Source organism: Rattus rattus, chromosome 2, assembly GCF_011064425.1.
Source record: "Rattus rattus isolate New Zealand chromosome 2, Rrattus_CSIRO_v1, whole genome shotgun sequence".
NCBI lineage: Eukaryota > Metazoa > Chordata > Mammalia > Rodentia > Muridae > Rattus > Rattus rattus.
Window position 1 is genome coordinate 165235763 of NC_046155.1, and position 23346 is coordinate 165259108.

The 23346-nt window shown below is 51.8% G+C and overlaps 1 protein-coding gene across 4 annotated transcripts; it reads right to left on the reverse strand.

The window, feature by feature from the left end:
- Positions 1 to 282: 282 nt before the first annotated feature.
- Positions 283 to 16238, reverse strand: Dmkn (dermokine). 4 transcript variants are annotated; one of them, XM_032896159.1, is made up of 19 exons: positions 15717 to 16238; positions 15298 to 15474; positions 15150 to 15206; positions 14892 to 14942; positions 14568 to 14735; positions 13555 to 13593; positions 12892 to 12954; positions 12698 to 12748; positions 10335 to 10386; positions 8633 to 8697; positions 8453 to 8500; positions 7993 to 8040; positions 4533 to 4589; positions 3942 to 3986; positions 2399 to 2446; positions 2241 to 2291; positions 1900 to 1968; positions 508 to 531; positions 283 to 371 (listed from the first exon to the last, which is right to left on the reverse strand). In XM_032896159.1, exons 1-19 carry the CDS (start codon positions 16089 to 16091, stop codon positions 324 to 326), a joined length of 1536 nt encoding a protein of 511 aa, XP_032752050.1. In that variant the 5' UTR covers positions 16092 to 16238; the 3' UTR covers positions 283 to 323. The 4 variants fall into 4 exon arrangements, with proteins under 4 accessions (XP_032752050.1, XP_032752049.1, XP_032752052.1 ...); XM_032896158.1 differs by lacking the exon at positions 13555 to 13593; XM_032896161.1 differs by lacking the exon at positions 10335 to 10386 and having other exon boundaries at positions 12703 to 12748.
- Between the last annotated feature and the right edge of the window lie 7108 nt (positions 16239 to 23346).

Genomic DNA, 23346 nt, shown 5'->3' on the forward strand with positions numbered 1-23346 from the left:
GGGGTTTTGTTTTGTTTTTTCAAGATAGAGTTTCTCTGTGTAGCCCTCGCTGATCTAGAACTCCCTCTGTAGACCAGGTTGGCCTCGAACTCAGAGATGCACCTGCCTCTGTCACCATGACCGCCAGCCTCCTAGGCCTTTTTCTAAGGAGTTTTCTCCACACCCCACTAAGTGGGTGCTCTTCCTAATCACTCTTCAGTGTGCACCCCAAGGACGCCAGCCTTCCTGTGCTGCTCACTGAGGTGCACGGAAATACTCATCTCCCAGAGGTGGCTCCTTCCGCCTCAGGCCCTCAGCCTCGCTTGGCCCACTCTGACACTTACCTACCAAAACTTCAGCCACTTCAGCAGGCCAGGTTGTGCCCGGGCAGCCTGCAGGACAAGGGCGAATGGCTGAGTGGGCACCACACTGTTACCATCACCCTCCCATCACCCTCAACAGCCTCAGGTCCCTTCCGCTTCAAGCTGCAACCTCTCAATCACCCGTGTACTCGTACTCGGTACTCACCGAGGATGAAGGTGTGACTCCCGCCTGGGAAGAGAAGATCAAAGGAGGTCACAGAAAGCCGTGGCAGCCCTTTCTAGGCCACCCCTTGGCCTCAGGCTCCCTGAGGTCCCCCATGATAAGCCAGCATCATCAGCCCAGTCCTTTGTGCTGGCTTCGGATGTTCAGTCCGTGATCTGTCCCTCCAGAGCATACATTTTAACCAGGGTGACACTGAATATGGCCCCCCAACACACACAGAGGAGTGGGAGAGGAGACCTCTCCGGCCTGAAGGATGGATGGAGGTCAGCTACACGCAGAAGCCAGGCGAAGCCTATGGCAGCGTTTACTCCCTCTGCTCCTCCTCTTCCTCATCGATAGCTCCTCATTTGTTTGTTTTTGTCTTTGCTCTCGAGGTGCCACGAGGTAGAGCAGAGCTCATACACAGTAGGAAGTTATCTTACCACTGAGCTGCATCCTTCGACTTTATACTCTGAGACAGTAAGTCGCCCAGGCTGGATGTGCAGCACAGCCCAGGCAGTCTGTGAACTTATGATCATCCCCCTGCCTCAGCCACCATCCCCACCCCACCCTAAGTAGCTAGGATGGTAGGCTATGAGTGGCCTGGCTGCGGTTTCTCTTATCTCAGAAGAGGGTTCTAAGAAATGGAAGGAGGTCCCTGGCTTGGCTTTTCCGTGTCAGCCACACTGGTGTCTAACATGTTCACTCTCTGGTATTATAATATCGCCTTATTTATTTCTTGGCTGGCTGGCTGGTTGGCTGGCTGATCGGTTTGCAATGCTAGGAACAGAGCCCGGGGCTTTCCTCTGTGAGACAGGCGCTCTACCTTGAAGCCACACCCCTAACTCCTAAGGTTACCTTTTCCTCTTTTTATTTTGTATGCGTATGTACTTGGGCCTCAGGGTACAAGTGGAGCTCACAGGACAATGTAGAGGAGTGGGTTCTCTCCTTCCACCATGTGGGATTGTCCAGGGGATCAATCTCAGGCTGCGAGGCTTAGCAGCAAGCCCCTTCACCCTCTGAGCCACCTCGCGCCCCTAAGACTGCCCTATCTGCAGTTACACAAAACAAACCTCTCAAGTCTTTTTTCTTCCCTTTTCTAATTCCTTGGGGGCATGAGGCCTTCAATTCCCCATCAACCAACAGTCCCAAGCTGGGCTTCTAGGATGTGCTGGGATACTCTCCTCCAAGAGCTGATGCCCCACGAAGAGCAAGCAAGAGCATCGCCCCGGGCAAGCCGCCTGTGTGGCCCAGGTTTCTCTCCCGCACCTGCATCCTACCCACTGGAGTCCTCCTTACAGCAATGAGATGAAGGAAGGAAAAAACCCATCCATGCTCCAAGCAGAGACATCCCCTACCCCCACCCCGAGGAAACAGGGTTTTCTCAAAACTCACCTTGGGGGTGGTCTTGGTATAATATTGCCAGTTGTAAGTAGGATTCACCTGGGCGTTGTTGTAGTAGTTCTGTGGGCACAAAGGGACATGGGGTGTAGAGAAGGGGAAATGTCATTTCATCAGCTAATAAGGGCTCCACTTCTGTGCCCAGACAGCTGGCTTTCTTAGAAGCCAAGCTTTGTCCCCTCCATGTTACCCCACAGAGTCAACTTGAGCCCAGATCCTTCCTCCTCCCCCTCTGCTATTCATCCTGGTTCCTCCAGTGTCACATGGGAGGTAAGGACAGAGACCAAGAGAATAAAAGGTGTCATTTAGACAGGGGTCAGGGGACAAGATCTTGCCTTGGCTGACTCAGCTGACAGATCTTGTCTTGCTGCTTCCGGCTGAGAAAACTGTCAGTGGGAGAAAAGGGAGAGAATGTCAGATTAGCTAGCTGTGAGACTAGGGTCGTGAGAGACGCTGGCCCTTTCCAGGGGAGCCCGTGGACAAAGATACTCACCTGGTCAGCACCACCTGCCCTCTTCTGCAGAGATGACAGATCTGAGCCCTACAAAAGGAGTCAGAAGCCATGGTCAGCGTCGACACAGTCCTCCAGGTCTTACCAGACTTCCCAAGCCCACACATTGCACTGCCCCAGCTCAGCCGCCTCCCGGGGCCCTGCCCTCCCAACTATAATGGTCCCAACTCAGTCCAGGAGGACTGGAGGACGCCAATGGCCCAGATAGATAAAGGACACAGGTTTCTACACTCAGGGCTGGGGAGCAACGGTGGAAGGTCCAGTTGGGCAACAGCACCACCTCCACACAGGCTGCAGGGTTGGAAACTCTGAGTGTTGATGGTGTTGGAATAACAGAGATGAGTCCACACAGGTCCCTTAGCCCCAGTCAGCCATGGGCCTACACCAGCCCCCCTCCCTGTAGGCCTCTTACTCCTGCTGTACAGGTGCTATCCTTCATGAGGGAGTTGGAGCTCGGTGATTAGGATTAGGGTGGTTCCCAGAAAAGGAAAGGCAGGCATGGAACAGTTAAAGAAGTCTGCAGTGCACACCCTACAGCTCCTCCATATCTGACAGAGGTCATAGGTTCAAACCTACTCTAGGCAGGGGCTCTACCACTGAGCCACGCCCCCAGCCCCTCACTGGGAGATTCTAAGCAGGGGCTTGTACTACAGAGCCACATCTCCAGTCCCCTGACATTGAGTCTTAGCCCTACCACCACCTCTGTCACTGAGATCATAAACTAACCACTCAAAGGCCTCTAGACCCTTTTCATTTGATCTTCTTTCTTTTAAAAAAAAAAAAAGTTGCAAATGGTTTAAAATAGAATTTCTAATTTTTCTTGAAAAAAATATATATATATACTGTAGTCACTCTGGTCCTACATATGTGCATAAGGAACTCAGACAACCTCGCCTCAGTCCTGGTTCCCAAAGATCACTAGCAACACAACACTGAGGTGTGGCTTTCTACGTGATCCGGTGGACCTGCTCATTGTACGCAAGACCCAGGTGTTCAGGCCCCTGGACCTGCCTGAACTTGACATAACTTCTTGATTCCCCTCGGCTCTCCTCCCCCCATAGCCCCTTGCCATCACTTGAGAGCTGACCCCAAGTCCTTCCATCTTGTAGTCCCCCCTGCCCCCACTTTCCCTCGGTACCCACCCAGCTGTGGCTGTCTCCACGCCAGACCACACCCAGCAGGACAAGCAGCAGAGCAGAGACAGCGACTGGCTTCATGGTTCTGCTCTTGTTCAGTGAGTGCCTCAGCCTCCTGCCCTGGGAGTTTTATCCCGGGGAGACCCCTCCCACTCCAGTCCTCCTTCCTTCCATGACTCATAGCTTCCCTCTCTCTCTCTCTCTCTCTCTCTCATTCCTACTCCACCCAACTCAGGGTTGCACAAACCAAAGTGAGAGGGAAGGTAAGATGTCCTCTGTCATTAGGGTCCGGAAGAAAATCAGCAAGCCCTCTGTCAAGGGCTGCCAACGGACCCCGAGTCCCTAGAGCCGAGATGCCTTATCCCAAAAGTTCTACCCAACCTCCTTACCTCAATCTGCTTCCAGTTGAAGAACGGAGTGTTGCGTTTGAAATTCTGGAAGGAAAGGGAGAGGTGAGAGAGCGCCCGTGGTGAGAACCCCGTAAAGGATGATAACACACTGGGCGCGATGCCAGGAGGCTGTAGGGCCAGGTGCGGCTTGGGGTTGGGTGAATAAAAGCATTTGGGAAATTGAGGGCGCTTGAGTTTGAGATGCTGTTGGGGATAAAACATAATGAGGTGACCTATCTCAGAGATGAAGAGAGTCATCGGGCATGGCCGTACACACCCAGGATCCCGGCACTCAGGTCAAGGCAAGAGGACTGTGGGGTCCAAGCTAGCCTGTTACATAGACAAGTCAAGGCCAGCCTGAGCTAGCTAGCAAGTTCAAAATCGGCTAGGGATGCCTAGTGAAATCCTGTTTCAAAAACGTGGAATAACAGCTTAGCATGTGTTCTCTGTTCAATCTGCAGTGCTCCAGAAATAGAACATAAACTACCTCCCTTGTGGTAGGTGGGCTGCATGTCTTTGAGGGAGACATTGGAGCAAGGGGGACATGATGGCCATGATCCCCAGGTCTTTGGAAAGTGGGAGTTCTCCTACCTCCCACAGTCTGCGGAAGTAGAGTAAGGCACGAGTGCTCGGAGCCGGGCCGCGACCCTGTGAACAAAAGACAGGCAACGGGTTATCAGGTATCCTACCACTGCTTACCTAAAGCCCGGACTCCTCCTCCTGCCTGCTTCCGGCCTTCAGAGATACCTTGTAACTAATGTGTGAAAGTGATGCTGGGAACCCCCAGGGACACCGGAACCTGGAAACAAAGACTGGCTAGATGTCTGTGCAGTGTGTGGGCCCACGCCCAGCTCTACGTTCTACGTTCTCCTAATCCTTCTCCCTGACACAGAACAACTGTCACAAACCCCTCAGGACCCAGGACTACTTAGGACCCAGGGCTACCAGTCACCAACACATCTCCCCACCCCGTCCCAGGACGACAGTGGAGGTGAAGAAAGGAGTGGGGACCAGCAGTGTGCGGCAGCTGCCGTTTATTTCCAGGGAGAAGGATGAGAGTCAGGGGTGAGGGAATGGTGGGACTCCTCATCTGGAGGTCGTGGTTTGTGAGAGCTCCCCCTGTCCTGAGCAGAGAAATGGGCTCTAAGAGGAAGCTAGAGGAGTGGGTATCTCTGGAGCAGAGGTCAAGGGTGGGCTAGCAGGGAACCCTGCTCTCAACATCTGCATGGGTCTTTTAAGATACTCTTTTCCCCCACACAAGCCGGATGTTCCAACTTGGGCTGGAGCCCCTCCCCTCACTCCTCCCATTGGCTAAAGTGTTCACCTTCCTCATCCCACTTACTCTGGGAAAGACTAGAGCTAGGCGCCCTGTCCTGCCCAGCACTATCTACTCCTTTCTCCGGGACTGACCTGCTGAAGGCCGGTTCCTACGAATCCTACCTACCTAGCATTCCAAGCTGGGCAAACATGCTTGGTCATATTGTGGCCCCTTGTATAGGACAAGCCTGTAACCTGGCCTCCTCTGGAGTCCCCAGTCGTATTTCACCCACCCCCCACTCCCACCCCCGACTCCCAGGACTTTAGCAAGGCTGCTCACACCACCAGAAGCTGGTTTCTAAAAAAAAAAAAAAAAAAAAAAAAAAAAAAAAAGGAAGGCTGAGGCAGGAAAGGCTCAGGTTTGAGGTAACTCTGGCCTACCTAGTAAGTTCAAGGCTAACCTGAGTTATATTGGAAGGTTCTGTCTCAAAGTTAAATAACGAAGTCCTTAAAGAAAACTATTTTGTCCATTTAAACCAGAAACGCACTGCTGCGGGGAAACCCCCTCCCTCATTCCGTGCCTCAGCCCTCGGAGGTCAAACAGGCCTCCCTGAGGTCTGGAGATTCTCCCCCCGGCTCACCACTGCCTACTTTCCTATGAAGAGCCCAAGTCTTGGGAAGGCTACCTTAGGACAGGGATTAAAATTCCAGTCAGGTGGCTGGAGTCCTTGATGGACAGGGTCAGAGTAGCCACTGGAGAACAAGAACCCACAGCACAAAGTTAAGCCACTCTGTCCCATGGAAAGGGGGTCCCAGACTGGCCAAGTATTTCGAGATAAGCCAGGCACCTAAATTAAGTGCCAATTTTTAAACTTTGGCGAGTAATTCACATTTGTTTTTAAAGGTGTCTTGGTGACTCTTGAGAAGGCCACCCCATTGCTTGGGTATGTACTGTCTTAACAATGCCCAAGTTTCCTGAGCCTGTCAAGTGTCTCAGGCCTGTCAATCCAGCTACTCAGGGGACTGAGAGGCAGGAGGATATATTGAGTTCAAGGACTGCCTTGACAACTTAGTGAATCCGTGTCTCAAAATAAAAAGTGAAAAAGAATGTTAGGGAAATAGCACAGTAGTACTCACCTGCCCAGAATCCCCCAGTGAGGGGCTGGGGGCGTGGCTCAGTGGTGGAGCCCCTGCCTAGAATCCCCAGTGAGGAGCTGGGGGTGTGGCTCAGAGGTCAGTGAGGGGCTGGGGGCGTGGCTCAGTGGTAGAGCCCCTGCCCAGAATCCCCAGTGAGGGACTGGGGGCATGGCTCAGAGGTAGAGCCCCTGCCTAGAATCACCCAGAGAGAGGTTGGAGTCATGGCTTACAGGTAGAGCTGCTTATGTAGCCTGGTGAAGCTCTGGGTTCAATCCCCAGCTCTATACAAAAGGGATTAGGCAGGCTGAGCAGGCATGATCCTAGAGAATTCACTGAGTGAAGAGTCACCCTACACGGTCATATGAAGATTGCCAAACCCAGAGAGACAAGGAAAAGGGACAGGGAGCTGCTGTCACCAGGTCACAGCAGGGTGACAGGTCTTGGGAGTGTCCCTGCTCATGTATAGTCCTCACAGCTGGGGCAGTGAAATCCTTTCTCCTTCTCTGCCCCACCCTTCCCTTTCACTGTGGATGCCCCTGGCCAGAATGGTTTGACATTGTAATAGCTTGGAGGGAATTGAGAGGATAAAGGGAAAAGAAAAGCCCAAACTCTCCAGGCAGAAACCATGACCATGGAGTACAGAGGTGCCTGTTTGGACTTTTTTTTTTAAAGCAAAGTTGGAGTTTATTTTTACCTAATGTGCGCTCATGCACTCGGGGCATGTGTGTGTGTGTGTGTGTGTGTGTGTGTGTGTGTGTGTGTGTGTGTGTGTGTGTGTGTGTTCCTATCTATATTAGTCTCTTTCTCTGTGTGTTGGTAGGTTCCAGAAGAAGGCATTAGATCCCCTGGCATTGGGGTTACAGGCAGTTGTGAGCTGCCTGATGTTGGTGCTGGAATCTGACTCTTTCCTCTGCAAGATCAGCACATATCTTAAACAAGAGCCATTTTCCAGCCCTATCTTTGGTTTAAAAAATTAATTTTTTCAGTGCTTGAGATTGAATGTCCAGCCACAAGAGAGCCTGACAAAGTGGTCTACCACTGAGCCACGCCCCCAGCCCCTCACTGGAGGATTCTAGGCAGGGGCCCTACCACTGAGCCACACCCCCAGCCCCTCACTGGGGATTCTAGGCAGAGGCTCTACCACTGAGCCATGCCCCCAGCCCCTCACTGGGTGATTCTAGGCGGGGGCTCTACCTAGAGTTTCAACTTGGGCATTCACTGGTAGGTTTTAATTTTGAGATATCATCTCTTTAAATCGCCAAAACAGGCTATAAATTCACTTTGTAGTCCAGGATGACCATGAATTTGCTAACCCTTCTGCCTTTTCTCTCCAAATTGCCAGAATGAAAAGCCTGCACGCTTGCAGGTCTGAGGAGAGACTCGACTGAAGTTGAGAGTTCCCCTGTTTCCTTATGTCGAAATATTAACAACATCCATCCTGTCTGCTCATTCCCAGCTTCCAAGAATTTCTGAATTTACCCTCTCTTTCCAGGTCTCCATTGGCTCCCCACGTGTGGCCTCATTTTGTTTGAGCATTTGCCTAACACCTTTTTGGCAGCTGTCACACTCTACCCCTGCCTCAGTACGTAGATGTCTAGCTCTCCTCTCTCTGGTCCTCAGCTCTCGAATCAGCAGTGCATGGCCTTCTGGCCCTTACCTTGTTTATGGCATCCCAGTTAATGAAACCCATCTTGGATTTAAAATTCTGCAGAGAAAACGAAAAGATATGTTTAAGTCACATCATGAAAAAAAAAATGTTCGGTTTTTGTTTTGTTCTCTTTTTTGGGCCGGAAAGGGTGAAGGGCAGGGCTGGAGAGGTCACTAAGTGGATAAGAATACTGGACGCTGTTCCAGAGGACCTGAATTCTATTCCACGCACCCACACGGTGGTTCACAATATCTGTAACTCCAGTTCCAGGAGATCTGACGCCCTCTCCTGGCCTCCGCTGGCATCGGGTGCGCACACAGTGTGCATACATACATTCCAGCAAAGCATTGACATGCATGAAATAAAAATAAATTTAAAGGCCGAGGCTATGGCTTTCTCTGGGGATGCGGAGGACTGAGGATGTGAGGTCGCTTCTCCAAAGGGAGCAGAGTAAGCTTCCAGAACTCACCTCCCAGAAATTGTCCAAGGTGAAAGGCAAGGAAGACGCATCAGAGTTCTAAGGAAAGGACGAGAAGGGCAGGGGGTTACAAGTCCACTTTGTGAGCAAGAGGCAGAGGTGGGGGATGTGGGTGTCAGGGAGGAAACTGATAAAGTATGTCTGACACCCCAGTCCCAGACACCTACTCACCATGGTGTTGAGTCCACTGACAGCATCTCTTTGTACAGTGCCACCACTGGACCCGTGCCCCGGACCTGTGCCCCTGGGTAGAGGAAAGGAAGAGACATGTTCAAGGTTCACATCCACTGTCAGACAAGTCCTGTCAGCCTGTCCCCGGCCCAACCACCTCCACATCTCTCCTCTCCATAACCTTTTCTCACCCGAATTCCCACCTCAAAGAGGGAAATGACTTCAACCACATGGCTGACTTAGACTCTCAAGATGCGTGCTCACCATCTGGCCTCATACTTGCAGTGATCCTCCTGTGTCAGCCTCCTCCCAGATTTACAGGGATTAACAGTGACCGGTCACCATGCCTGACCGCCACCTTTACATCTCCTGCTTTCTTCTGCCCGCCCACACAGTGGCCAGTGGGGATGATACTGGATAATGTGGGGCCCTACTGTGTGCCCAGCATCACACCTTATCTTGTCACAGGACTTATTTGAGATGATTGTGTTTTAACAGAAGTGGTCAGCAGGAAGTATCAGGCTCTGTCTGCCTGACTGGACCCTGGGCCTTGCTTTGATGATACAGAAAAGTGTACAAGTGGTTCAGGAAGCGGGAAAGAAGTCAGAGTTCCCAGATACAAAGGGCCAATGGACTTGACTGAAAATACATAGATAAGTGGCAGACCCGACCTTTAACCCCCATTTTTATGCCCAAAGTTCAGCAACTTTCCACTTCTCCATACTTACCTATTAAGCACATTTAAATGTACATATGTACATAAACATACATGTATGCATATTCCCTTGTTCTCTTTGGGGGAATTGAATCTAGATCCTCACATATGTTGAACAGAGGCTCTCCCCTCACTGGGGGATTCTAGGCAGGGGCTCTACCACTGAGCCACTTCCCCAGCTCCTCACTGGGGGATTCTAGGCAGGGGCTCTACCACTGCCCCTCACTGGGGGCCAGGGGCTCTACCCTGAGCCACACCCCCCGCCCCTCACTGGGGGATTCTAGGCAGGGGCTCTACCGCTGAGCCACACCCCCAGCCCCTCACTGGGGGATTCTAGGCAGGGGCTCTACCACTGGGCCACGCCCCCAGCCCCTCACTGGGGGATTCTAGGCAGGGGCTCTACCGCTGAGCCACACCCCCAGCCCCCTCACTGGGGGATTCTAAGCAACTGCTCTACTTCTAAGCCATGTTCCAGTTCTTCTTTATTTTATTTTATTTTTTTTTGGTTCTTTTTTTCGGAGCTGGGGACCGAACCCAGGGCCTTGCGCTTCCTAGGTAAGCGCTCTACCACTGAGCTAAATCCCCAGCCCCTCTTCTTTACTTTTTAAGGTAAGATTTCTCTGAGTTGCCCAGACTGGTCTTGAACACATTCTATGGACCAGGCAGTCCTTGAACTTGTGATCCTCCTGCCTCATTCTCCCCAGTAACTGCAACACCAGGTGTCATCTCCAGTTCTAGATCTCTTTGACCTTCTGTTACTTCTGTCTAATCTCCCACTTGCCATCAATATGACTCTGATCCCAAATGGAAGCAGGAAGGGAGACAATGCCCGGGGGTGGGGGTAGATCCCAGTCATGACTTTGGTTTTCTGGTGGTCACTGGGCAGTTTAAGAGCAGCTTACAAGGAGAGATAAGTATCTTTGTCTCTTGGCATTCTCTCCCACTCTCCACGGTCCCTTCTGCTAAGCTGCCCTGGCTGTCCCTTGCTCACCTGGTAGTCATGGGAGCCTCCAAGGAGATGGCTGCTTTCTTTACTTTCCTAGGGAAACAGCAGAAGTCAGTGAGGGGGAGAGCAGGACAGAGGGGTGCATGGGTATAGAAGTCTGCCGGCGCTTCTCTCCACCTGTCCCATGTGGGCCCACTGACTGCTAACTTAACACCGTCAGTTAAGATTCTCTTCTCCAGAACACTGCAAGAAGCACCATGGCCACTAAGTCATTGAGTCTTCCCCTGGCCAGGCTGCCGGGCTCAACTGACACAGACTAGAAACTCCAGCTGGGCTGCTCTCTGCACTGGGCAGAAGGGAGTGGCAGCCAGTGAGATGCTGCTTAGCCACCTCCTGGGTTAGAGATCAGCAGCTCCATTGTCTTTTCTCACTCCCAGAGCTAGCTGTAGCCCTGGCCAGGATGTGGGGATGCCTGTCCTGTTACTGTTGCTACTGAAGATTAGTGGTGAATCTGCCAGCCAAGTAGCTCCTCCCCTGGGACCTCTAGGACTTCCCTGCTCCCTGCTGAGGTACCAAAAAGAGAGGAAAAGGTGAAAAAAAGAGAAATGGCAGAAGAAAAAGAAGAAAAATGGTGTTGTTCTTGGCAGTTTTCTCGTTTTGTTTTGTTTTGTTTTGTTTGATACAAGGGTTCTCTGTGTAGCCCTGGCTGTCTTAGAATACATTTGTAGACTAGGCTGACCTCAAACTCATTGAGATCCACCTGCCTCTGCCTCCCAAGTGCTGGGGTTAAAGGCCTGTGACATAAAGCCTAGCATGCTCTCTGGGCTCTTAAAGCTGATTTAAAAATAAATAAATAAAAAGGGACAAGGGTTAACAAGGTAAAAAGAGTTGTTCCTAACACCTGGGGACCCATAAACTTAGCATCCTAATATACAAGTTCTTCAGAGAGCTGCCTCTACTCAGCCCCCCCTCAGCACACCCTATTTTTTTCCCAGTCTTACCTTGCTCCCTTCCCAGTGACCCCTGCTGCCACCAGGGCCCAACCCAGCAGCCTCAGCATCTCCAGGGAAGGGATGAGAAACTCAGAATTCCAGCCCCACCCCAGATCTGCTGGCTTAACCTGCATTTTGCACAAGACCTCTAGGTGTGGACCCGGGTGTCACACTTACTCAACCAGCGTCACTGCGGGTACTGACCCTAGTGCCCAGATTTCCAGAATAACTGGGAAGGTGTGTGTGCATGAGTGCTCTTAGAGTTCAATAGGTCCCGGTCACTGGCCAGGGATGGAACATTTAAAATAGACTGGTAAAATACTGACAGTGGGCAGAGTGGTACACACCTGTAACTCTGGCAATCACCAGGCTGAGGCAGGAGCATCGAAAATGTGAGGTTAGCCTGAGCTAGAGCTTATCTCAAAAATAAATAAAATAAAGTGGGACTAGTTTACACACGGATTCCCCACAGCCTCATCTGGATACACAGCAAAGCACAATGCCCAAGAGTTTGCCATTAAAGTTAAAGGGCTGTTTGGGCTACGTAAGGAGTTCAAGGCCAGCCTGAGGTACTTGGTGAGCCCTTATCTCAAGATAAAAACTTAAAAGAAACTGGGCTCAGTGATTTATGCCTGTAATCTCAGCACTTTTAAGGCCGAGGCAATAGGATTTCTATGGGTTTGAAAGCAGCTTAGACTGATCCTGTTATTGAGAACTTGTTTTGAGAGAGAGAGAGAGAGAGAGAGAGAGAGAGAGAGAGAGAGAGAGAGAGAGAGAGAAGATTTTAGTTCCATGGTAGAGCACTTGCCTAAAATCCAGCACTAAGAAGCTGGAGTAGAGCAGGGGGCAGGCTCCTCAGTGGCAGAGCCTGTGCCTAGAATCCCCCAGGGAGGGGCTGGGGACATGGCTCAGGGGTAGAGCCCCTGCCTAGAATCCCCCAGGGAGGGGCTGGGGGCGTGGCTCAGTGGTAGAGTGGCTGCCTAGAATCCTCCAATGAGGGGCTGGGGCGTGGCTCAGTGGTAGAGCCCCTGCCTAGAATCCCCCAGTGAGGGGCTGGGGGCGTGGCTCAGTGGTAGAGTGGCTGCCTAGCATGACCAAGGCCCAGGGTTCAATCTCTGGTAGCATCTGCCCCCCCCCCGCCACACACACACACACACACACACACACACACACGCACGCACGCGCGCGCGCGCACATCAGAAATGAAGGAATGCTATCCTACTGTCCACTGTGACTTCGGAGACTTGAGATTTTAGGGGTCTCTGTTGGGTACCTTCGTAGTCAGGTTTGGTTTCCCTCCCAGGTTGCATGGAGGTGAACATCAGTAATGAGGCTGGGCAGAGTGGGCTCCTGGGGCCACAGCACAGTGATAAAAGGCTGCCACTGTGCACGTGAGTTTGTCAGTCTCTCACCTGACTCCCAGATCCTCCGGCCATGCGCACGTCGTTCCCTGGGTTGTTACACTGTAGGGTAAAGATTTTTCTTCTCAGTCTCTGATGCTCTGCAGTCCCAGCCCCACTATGATAGCGTCGGAGATAGCAATGCTACCATGTGCAGCCAAGCCCCTCTCCTGACTGCTCTTCCAGCATCTCCAGTGCCCACTCACCTCGGGTCTGTTTCCACCACCACCACCACTACCACCTCTGCTGCCGGAGGATGAGCTAGTTCCCTGCAAGAAAAAAGAACTCATGATGTCTCTGAAGCGTATGCACAGGGACCCAGGAGCTCCCAGCCGCGTCTGCAGCCTCCCTCCTCTCCCCGTCTTTGGCCAACTGGTTGCGAGACACAATTAACTTCAGCAATAGAAGGCCGGGCTGGCTCAGGGTTTGGAAATACATGACTTGGAGAGTATGAGCTGTTAACTAATACATCCTCTCTCTCTCTCTCTCTCTCTCTCTCTCTCTCTCTCTCTCTCTCTCACACACACACACACACACACACACACACCCCTATAACAAGTTGCCACCGGGGCTGAAGAGATGGCCCAGAGATTAAGAGCACATGCTCTTCGAGAGGACCTGAGTTCAGTTGCCAGGATTCGTGTTGGGAGACGCAAAACTTTGTAATCTCCAGCTCTACGGGATCCAACCAGTTTGGCCTCCATGGGCACCTGCCTCATGACCTACATACACGTATATACCACATAAAAATTAAAGAGGTTGCCACTGGGGAGCAGACTGGGTTTGTTCCGCCCCGACCCTTTCTTATGATCCATCGCTTCCAAAAAAAAAAAAAGATGGGGGTGGGGTGGGGAGGATAGAGCTCTTACCCTGGAAACTGAATAGCCATCATCAAAATTAGACGTTTCCTGAATTGGGAGAGAGGGTGGTCTCAGACTCTTTACACAAAGCCACTTGCGATTGGCTTTATTTATTCGGGTTTGTGTTGTTGTTGTTGTTGTGTTGTTGTTGTGGTGGTGGTGGTTCTCACACAGCTCAGGATAACCTTGAACTCATTATGTAGTCATGGATGACCTTAACTCCTGGTCCTGCCTCCACACACAGGAGCTAGAGTTACAGGAGTGTGTCACCACTCCGGGCTTACGTGGAACTGCGGCTGGAACACGGACTTAGTACATCCCAGAAAAGCACTCTCCACCACTGGGCACCAGCGCCAGCCTCCTCCTTTGGCTGGCACAATTCTCAGAGCCCTAAGGGAACTCGTGTGGCCTCTGAGTTTGAACACTCTCTCTCAGAGCTCCTCTCTAAGGTGCGCGTCCTGGGGCTCCCACTCATCACATGGGGGCCACACATGCGCAGTGAGTTACTAATGTTGTCTACACTGCAGCTATCCTTAACCCTCCCCTGTTCTCCTGGAAGCATCCCAAACAAGTGGAGATTTTCTTCTTTGCTTTTCTTCTTTTTTTTAAAAGACAGCTATGTAGCCCTGGCTGCCCTCAAATTCACAGCAATCCTCCTGCCTCAGCTTTCCCAGTGCTGGAAATTACAATATCATCCTATGCCCATCTGTCTTCTTCCCACCCCTCACCCTCAGCTCTGCTCTGCTCAGCAAGCAGTAAAGGTTAGACCTGAGCCAGAGCTTTCCATGGCGGCGTGCACAGGAAGGGAGTAGGCAGTGTAGGAGGAAGTCAGTGCCCCTGCGTAACTGCGTAAGGAGCCCCCTAGTTAGGGCAGGGAAAGTGGGGAATGGGGGCTGAAGAAATCCCGGATGGCCACTGTCACTGAAGCCATCCACTCTAGGGCCGTGACAGCTTTAAGGGAACCCCCAGAGCCTGTGTCCTCACCACCAGGACTGTGATCCCATCCTGAAGAAGAAACTTACCCGGGACCCAGAACCGCTGTTGCCGCCGCTGTTACCACTGTGGCCACCACTGCCCTCGTTGTTGCCACTGTTGCCACTGCTGCCTTGGCCGCTGTTACCGCCGCTGTTGCCCTGACCATTGCTGCCTTGGTTGCCTTGGCCACCATGACTGCCGCCATTGCTGCTTCCCTAACGGCCAGAAGAACAGAGAAATCTAAGGACAGAGCCCCCACAATTGTCTTCTTTGTCCCCTTACAGGGCTCTGCATAGCCTCACCCACACCCACCCCTGAAAGCAGTGCGTCCCACCTTCCCCGAGCGGAGCCGCGGGCTGCCCTCCTCTTACCCCAGAGTCGCTGGAGCTTTCGTGGGAGTCAGAAGGTGGGGGGTTGGTACACTGTGGATAGAAGGGGACCCCATGAGGCCAGAGATGTCAAAACGACCTCCACCTCCACGGGCCAGACCTCTCTTGCTGCCTGTGACTTGGCTTTCTTTCCCTTTTCCAGTTCCCTCCCTCTTCCCTGGTTTGTGACCTCCACACACACACCCTTTCCTCCTCACCCTCCCATTCTGTCACATGCACCCAGACACACTTTTCTCTTACCCCTGAATTCTGGTTGTTGCCTCTCACTGCTCCATAGCCAGGCTGAGCCACAGCCCCCTGCAGAGAGGGGGAAACTGAGTTTAGGATCCAGAGATAAGGAGGGGTGGAGAGAACAGGGTTGTGGGATGGGTCTGGGTGGTGACTTTACCTGGGCATTGGTTTCATAGTTGAGGGGCCTGCCACTGCCACCCTGACCCACAGAGCCACCCAGAGAGTTAGTTCCATAGTTGCCTCCTGAGGCCCAGGGTGTCCCTTCAACACCAGGATTGCCCTGGCCTCCAAAACCACCTTGAGAGCCATACACGCCATGACCTCCAGATGTCCCCTGCAAAGATACAACCATCCATAGTGTGACTATCTCTGACAATCACAAGAGGGAAGGAATCAGCCATCAGGGGGAGAAGGATTGGGGGTGGGGGCATGCAGGAGAGGGAAGAGTCATGACAAAGAGACTGCCCCCAGACAGCCACCAAGGAACCACCTCTTCACCCTTTGATCCATCTCTCAAGGTTCCTGACCCAGCCACCCCCATCCCCTATCTGCACACCCAGCTTCCCAGCCACTCACCCAGGACCCAGAGTTGTGGGCAGCGTCTACCCCTCTGCGAATGACATCCTCGGCCCGTCTGCCAATCTCATTCCCAGCGTTCTCCAGAGATCGCGCTGCTTCCCCAAGCTGGTGGTCGAAAGCATCGCCTCTGCCCCCCATCAGTGCGTAGCCACCTTCGCTGTGCCCCTGACCCAGGGCATCCTGGATTCCAGAGCTGGCTGCTTCTTTAGCCCCTTGGCCCACAGCTTCTCCAATTCCATGGCTAATGGCATCTCCCATTCCGTGGGCAGCATTTGCCCCTGTGCCCTCCCCTCCGCTGTGCAGCGGATTAGCTGCCCCGCTGCCCAGACATAGGGCCAGCAGGAGACAGGCCAGAGACCCTTGTGGCATCATCTCTGCCCAGCTCCCTCTCTCCCCTGAGAATCTCTGCAGCCCAGTCCACTTGTTCCCTTCTCTTCCTCTGGGCTGAGACCTGCCTTTCCCTCCTTGCTTCCTATTCTCCCTTCCCCAGACCCACAGCCTTCTCTTCCCAGACTCCCCTGCTTTCCAGAGTCTTCCTTCTTGCCACTACCCCTTATACTGTAGGTTGGGAAAAGGTAACAGGGCTGGGCCGCCTAAGGTCCCTCCTCCAGTGACTCAGGGCCTATCCATAGATAGGGTAATGAAGCTTAATTGTGAGTGAGAGCCTGTGTTGAAACAGAGAGCGCTCTCGAGCGAGCGAGCTAGCGAGGGAGCGAGCGGGCCGTCAGGGAGGGAGGGGAAAGAATAAGATGAGACAGATGCAAAGGTGTTCCAGTTGCCTAACCCCAGGAATTTGGGGCGCAGGGTGGGGACAGGAGCATCTGAGGAGATAGGTGTTGCTGTCTTCTGGAGGCGGCAGGGTGGGGGTACGTAGCAAACAAGGCTCACAAACAAGTGAGACCCCAAGGGTAAAAAAGAGAGCAAAGCCACAGGGTAGAGGAGCCATCTTGGGTAAGCCAGCATGCTCAGGGGTGCAAAGACTGGAGAGAGGTGACCATTTCCAGTTCCCATCTCTCTCCTGGCATGCCTCTGCCTGCAGGTGCCTGTCTTCCCACACGTCCCCAGTGCAGTCAGACATAGGGAATTCTGGGGCTGTAGTTAAGTTCTGAGGTTCTGGGGACCCCGGTGTGAACAGAGTGGCATACCTCTGTTAGTGGCAAGGAAGGGTTCAGGCAGCTGTCATTGAGAGTTCAGGAGCCCTGGCGGAGCAGGGGAATTGGGCGGGCCAGCCACCCCCAGGGGAAGAGTAGGCGTGAAAACCAGGGGAGGGAGAAGCTGACCCAGACACCCATCCTGTTTACCTGCATGGAGGGGCATGTGTGCCTGTAAGAGCTCACAGCCACTGTGCTGCTGCTTGTTCACTGCCCGCAGCCTTCCCCATGGGCCAGGGCAGCCCTGGTGAGGACAGAGGGGGCACAAGATCATCCCCCCCACACACAACAGTACTCATGGCCCCCACCACGGGTCACAGTTCCAATGGGGAACCCAGGCATCCTCCCCATATCTTGTCCCTGTTCGACAAGTGTGACTGCTTTTCTGTTCCCAGGAGCCCCAGGCCCTCCCACTTGGAACCAGCTTGTAACACTGGGCTTCATCACCTAGTTAGGAGGGGCCAGTTTCCATCTGCCTTTCTCAATGTCTCTCAGTCAGTCTCTCCCCACCCCAACACCCGCACCCCAACTTGTAACATTTAACACTTCTCAGTATATAAACACCATTCCTGACTGTCTCCCATTCCTACCTCCCTGCTGTTCCCATAGTAGTAGTAATAATAATAATATCATCATCATCATCATCATCATCATCATCATTTTGTCATGACAGTACCAGTTTGTCAAAGGCTTTCTCTATGCCCAGGTTTCTAACTTCCACACAGTATCATCTAACCCTAAAAGAAGACTCTTTATTACCCCTGTTTAGAGATGCAGACACTGTGGCTCAGAGAACACGGACCGCCTGTAGCTGAACCAAGAGCCAAGCCCAGACCTGCCTGGCAGCGGCCAAGCTCCCAAGCCTTGTCTGTCATTTTTGAGTGTCACACCAACCCATGCTTGTCGACATGGATCTAATTTTGGTTTTGCTCTGGAGTGATGTGGGAAGAGGTGGGGTGTAGGAGGAAGTCTGAGTCCCCAGGATGAATGCCAGAGCCTCTAGTCCCTGAGCTCACTGATCCCACTCACGGGTTAGGTGGAAGAGGAGCTCAGTGCTCACTGACTTCAAAGCTCTTTTGTGGGTAACCTAACCAGGCTTTGCTTCCTGATCCTGTAGCCTGCCCTGACCCATCGATGTCAATGTCCTACATGCCAGCTGACTATGAGATTATTCTAAGAACTCAACATGGTGGCAGCACATCCCAGCACTTAGAAAGTTGAGTCAGGAGAATCACTAGTCCGGGACCAGCCTAGGCTACATAGCAAGACCCAATCACACGCAAACAATAACAGCAAAGAATGTTACAGGAGAATATTTTAGAAGCTGGCAAGCTGGCTCAGCAGGTAAAGGCACTTGCGGCCAAGGCTCACCATCTGAATTTGATCATCTGACCTCACATGGAGGATGGAAAGTCGTCCTCTGACTTCCACACATGCACCATGGTGCACACGCACAGAGAGATACTCAGAGGAGATGATGATGATGATGATGATGATGATGATGATGGTGGTGGTGGTGGTGGTGGTGGTGGTGGTGATGATGGTGATGATGGTGATGATGATGGTGATGGTGGTGGTGATGATGATGGTGATGGTGATGATGATGATGGTGATGATGGTGGTGATGATGATGGTGATGATGGTGGTGATGGTGGTGATGATGATGATGACATAAAAAGTAAACAAAATACTTTATATCACTCATAAAATAAGAAACAAGGATCATCTCTCCTAGGAAATTATTACCAGAAAAACACAGAAACAATAATTTTTTGTAGCTGGCTGCAGTTCCTGGAGTGAGTGTGTGTGTGTGTGGTCTTTGTTTTTGTTTTTGCGGTTGTAAAGTTGTAAAGGAAAGTTAGTTAGACAGATGACTCAGAGCTTACTGCTCTTCCAGACCTCAGTTCAGTTCCCAGCACCCGCTTGAAGTGGCTCAAAATCACCTTTAACCCCAGCTTCAGGGGAGGGCTGGCAAGTTGTCCACTCCTCAACAGATGACTCCATTTTTTTTTTTTTTTCTTTTTCCGGAGCTGGGGACCAACCCAGGGCCTTGCGCACTAGGCAAGCGCTCTACCACTGAGCTAAATCCCCAAGCCCCAGATGACTCCATCTTAACTGCTTGTACAGGGTTGGCACTGCTGAATTCAAGGGAATATTAATAGTAACAGTAACCAAAAAAACGAGGGAATGAGCTGTAGGGCTTGTATGGAGATGAAGGGAGTAAGGGGTGGCAACAATCAAAATACATTGTATATTTCAGGACCAAGGGAAACTCCATTTCCCCAAATTCGGGGATTAGACAAAAGGCCAGCACTCCGCAGGAACTTGTGAGGTCGGTTCCCCTCTATCAAAGGAGCCATTTCCTTATCTCTGGAAGAAGGGACAAAAGGCTGTCTGTGGTGCCTATTAGCACACCAAGGCACACGCTGGTTGCCAGGCTCCCTCCATATCACAAGTACCTAGTTCTTCTCCCCCTCCCCTACCCCAAACTTTCTCCAGCTCAGGAGCTCCCCTCCCCCAGCTACTCATGCTCCCTATAGCCCCTCTATTTTGGCTATGAGCTTTCTCTTTGTCCTCTCTTTTGCCCTCTCTTTCTTGCTCACACACGCTTTCCCTTAGTCCCACCATCTCTCCCCCTCTCCCCTCTGCTCCCGCAAATCACAGTCAGTCTCAGTGGACTCTCTCTCTTCTCTTTATTACTTGAAACCATCAAGCGGTGGTCAGAACTGTAAAGGAAAGTACAACTGGGGAGCGGCAATAGAGAAGATTAAGCCGGTGTATGGAGGTAATCGGGGAGGAGCTCCTTTAGACCAACTGGCAGGCAGACATCTCCAGGAAGAAATCACACCATCACCGGGCAGAGTCTTCACACAGAGGGGCAGCACTCAAAGGCCCCAGGACAGGAGCCTGCTTACTCCGAAGTGGCTGGAGCAGGCAGGAAATGGGAGGTGCTAACTTAGAAAGCAGAGGAAGCCTAGGAATTAGGAGATTGTGGTGCGACTTTGGTTTTGTCACATCTACTTGCTGGGCGGCGTCAGGGAGCCCTCTGGGGTGGGGAATGCACAGAGACCAGAGGGGAGACCTCAGGGGGAAGGGGAGGCTGGGAGAACGGAGCAGGAAGATAGCCTTGGGTCAAGGTCCCCTAGTATCCTGGTCTTAGCCTGGAACCGCCACATCCTGTTCCTCTCCCGGAAACTTCAGTATTCGCTCATGGAACTGTGGTCCTCGCTTCCCCTCAGTGAAGCCAGGCAGGTGTGAGGCTCAGCTTCAGCAAACACGGGAAGGGCTTTAAATGGTGCACCAGGGGCCCCAGAGAGGGCATCCTGAAGCAGCAGAACTCGGAGAGCTGAGGCGACGTTTTCTTGGTAATTGTTATTGTTCTTGGTGATTTTTTAATTTTTGTTATTTATTTATTTATGTTAAAGCATTTTGTGTGTGTGTGTGTGTGTGTGTGTGTGTGTGTGTGTGTGTGTGTACACAGGAGGAGCTCAGAGGACACTTCGAGGGAGTTGTTTTTCTCCTTCCACCATGTGGGTCCTGGGGATTGATTTTAGGTCATTGGATTTGGCAACAATAGTCTTTACCTGCTGGGCCACCTCACCAGTCCTAGTTTTGTGTTCTAAGACATGGTATTATAATGTAGTCCAGGCTGGCCTGGAACTATGTAAAACAGGCTAGCCTCAAACTCATAATTTTTCTTCTTCCTTAGCTCTATAATCCCTACAGTCATGGTGCCAGACAGGTGCCACCACACCCTGGCTCATACTTGTGTGGTACACACACACACACACACACACACACACACACACACACACACACACAGTCACACAGTCACACACAGTCACACAGTCACACACAGTCACACACAGTCACACACACACACACAGAGTCACACACACACAGTCACACACACACACAGTCACACACAGTCACACACAGTCACACACAATCACACACAGTCACACAGTCACACAGTCACACACAGTCACACAGTCATACACAGTCACAAGTCACACACACAGTCACACACACACAGTCTCACACACCACGCATCTGTCCTTCAAAGGCCAAATCAGAAACTTATGTATAAAGAGAGCCTATTCTAAAGCACATACCACCACCCCAACCTACCCCGCTTGCTGCAGGTTACAGGAAGGCAAAATGCCTATCAGGTAGCCATGACTAGCAGGAAAGGACAGATGCTAGCTGGGTGGCCTTAGGCAACTCTCTCCCTCTTCTCCATCATCTGTGGGGCTAACCACGATACCTGCCTCCTGGTGCTTGTGAGGACATAGTGAATCATGTCCATAAAGCGCTTAGCACAGACCAAGGAAGGATCCATAAAAGGTGGCAGTGAGCAGGGAGGTCCCACCTAAATTCCTCACCCTGTTCTTAGGCATATGTAGAAACCGGCCCTTCCTCTGTTGCTCCCTGGCCTGGATCCACCCTTCCCAGGAGTGTTTCTCCCTTACTCTCATTCCATGGCCTGGCCCCGGCTAGTTAGCTCACATGTCAGACATTTGGGTCTGGCCTTGACCTCACCACTGAATCTCCGAGGGGGGTGGCGAGTGTCATACAAGTAACATTGGTGGTATAGTTACAAATTGTGCCACAGGCCCCTTGAAAGACAAGATCAGCGCGTCAGGAGAGAGGATGGCAACTGGGGGGCGTGGTCAAGGCAGCTGTGGACATTCCAGCAGAGGGCAGCAAATCGAGCTCTCTCCCAGCAAGAGGAGCTCGGGGGAGGCACCCTTGGTCAGGGGCTACTCTGTAAGCAAACAGGTGAGGGAAAGTCAACATGAAGAGAGAGAGAGAGAGGAGGGAGGGGAGGGAGGGAGGGAGGGGAGGGAGGGAGGGAGGGGGGAGGAAAGGAGAGACTGTCAAGATGGCTCAGTGTGAATAAGGGGATAACTGCCAAGCTTGAGTTCAATCCCAGGCCCCCAAGTGGCAGAGGGAACCATCTCTGGCCAAATTGTCTTCTTTTACCCTCCATATCCAGATCATGGCAGCGCACGCACACACACACACACACACACACACACACACACACACACACAAATGCATAAATGCATAGCTACATAAATTAAGTAAATATAATTTTGGAAATAACCACTGTAAGCTTTTGCTTGGTAAAAGAAGACTTGCATGCTGCCTTTGAAAAGCAGGTGCTGCAGGACGCCTCCCGGACGGCATCCATCACCATGAGTTCATCACAGAGCTGGCCATCAAGTGTCTGGCATGTTTCTGCTTACCAAAGTGCATCCCACAGATATCTGCTGTGTATTTTGAAATGGACTTAAAGAAATCTCCAGCTGGTGGCACATGCCTGCAATTCCAGCAACCAGGATGTAGAGGTGGAGTTTCTGTTGTTACCGTGATTTATGTTGACCCGAGGTTGGACTACATGGCACCAATGGCCTTGGGCTTGCCTGGGGCATCCTGTCCCTGCCTCCTGAGCACTGGGATAGGGATGACGGGTTTAAGACAATGTGGTCTAAAAGGGGCAAGCCTATTAGAAGAAGAAGAATGAGGGAGGGAAGGAGAAGGAGGAGGAAAAGAAGCACCTGAGCTGGGTATGGTGGCACACGCCCTTAATCCCGGCACTCGGGAGGCAGAGGCAGGCACTCTGTGAGTTCGAGGCCAGCCTGGTCTACAGAGTGAGCTTCAGGACAGGCAGGACTACACAGAGAAACCCTGTCTCAAAAAACCAAGTTAATAAAAATAATAATAGCAACAAGGAGCAGGATAGCTTGCTACCTACAGGAGATCGCAACCTAGCCTGATGACCTGACTTTGATCCTGAGACCCACACGGTAGGATGAGAGCGCAGACACCGGTAAGCTGTCCTCTGACCTCCGCTCACGTCCTGGGGTGTGCACATATCCACACACATATGCGCGTGCAAAATAAAGAAATAAGTACATGTTTTCATTTTGGGTTTTTGAAGGTTGCTCTGGGGCTAGATGTGTGTGCTCAAGCAAGTTGAAGACGATAAATGAGGGGATCTGAGGGGTGACGTCACCACTGCTGTGAGATCTTTTTTGTCTTCTTGACTGAAGCGTTTTCAAAATCTTTCAGATGTTATAAATGATAGTGCTCTAAAAAACAAGAATTAAGACAGGGTCTCCCTGGCTGGCTGGAAACTCACTCTGTAGACCAGATGGCCTCAAACTCACAGCGATCTGCCTGCCTCTGTCTTCAGGGTACTGAGATTAAAGATTTATGCCATCTTTACAAAATCAGAGGGGAAATCTGAGTTATTGCCTCTATTGTGCAAATGTAGGCTTCTCTGCTCACCAAGCTGTTGTTTTGTCCTTAAGGGAGTGTTTCCTGATGGCCCAGCTCTCTGTAACTAAGGTACAGCCTAGGCTTTTCATGGTCTAAGGTCCCCGCAGTCCAGTGGGTGGAGCTGAGGAACTGGAAACAGACTGTGGTCTTTACCTCCTGTGACTGACACTACAGAAGGCCATCCTACA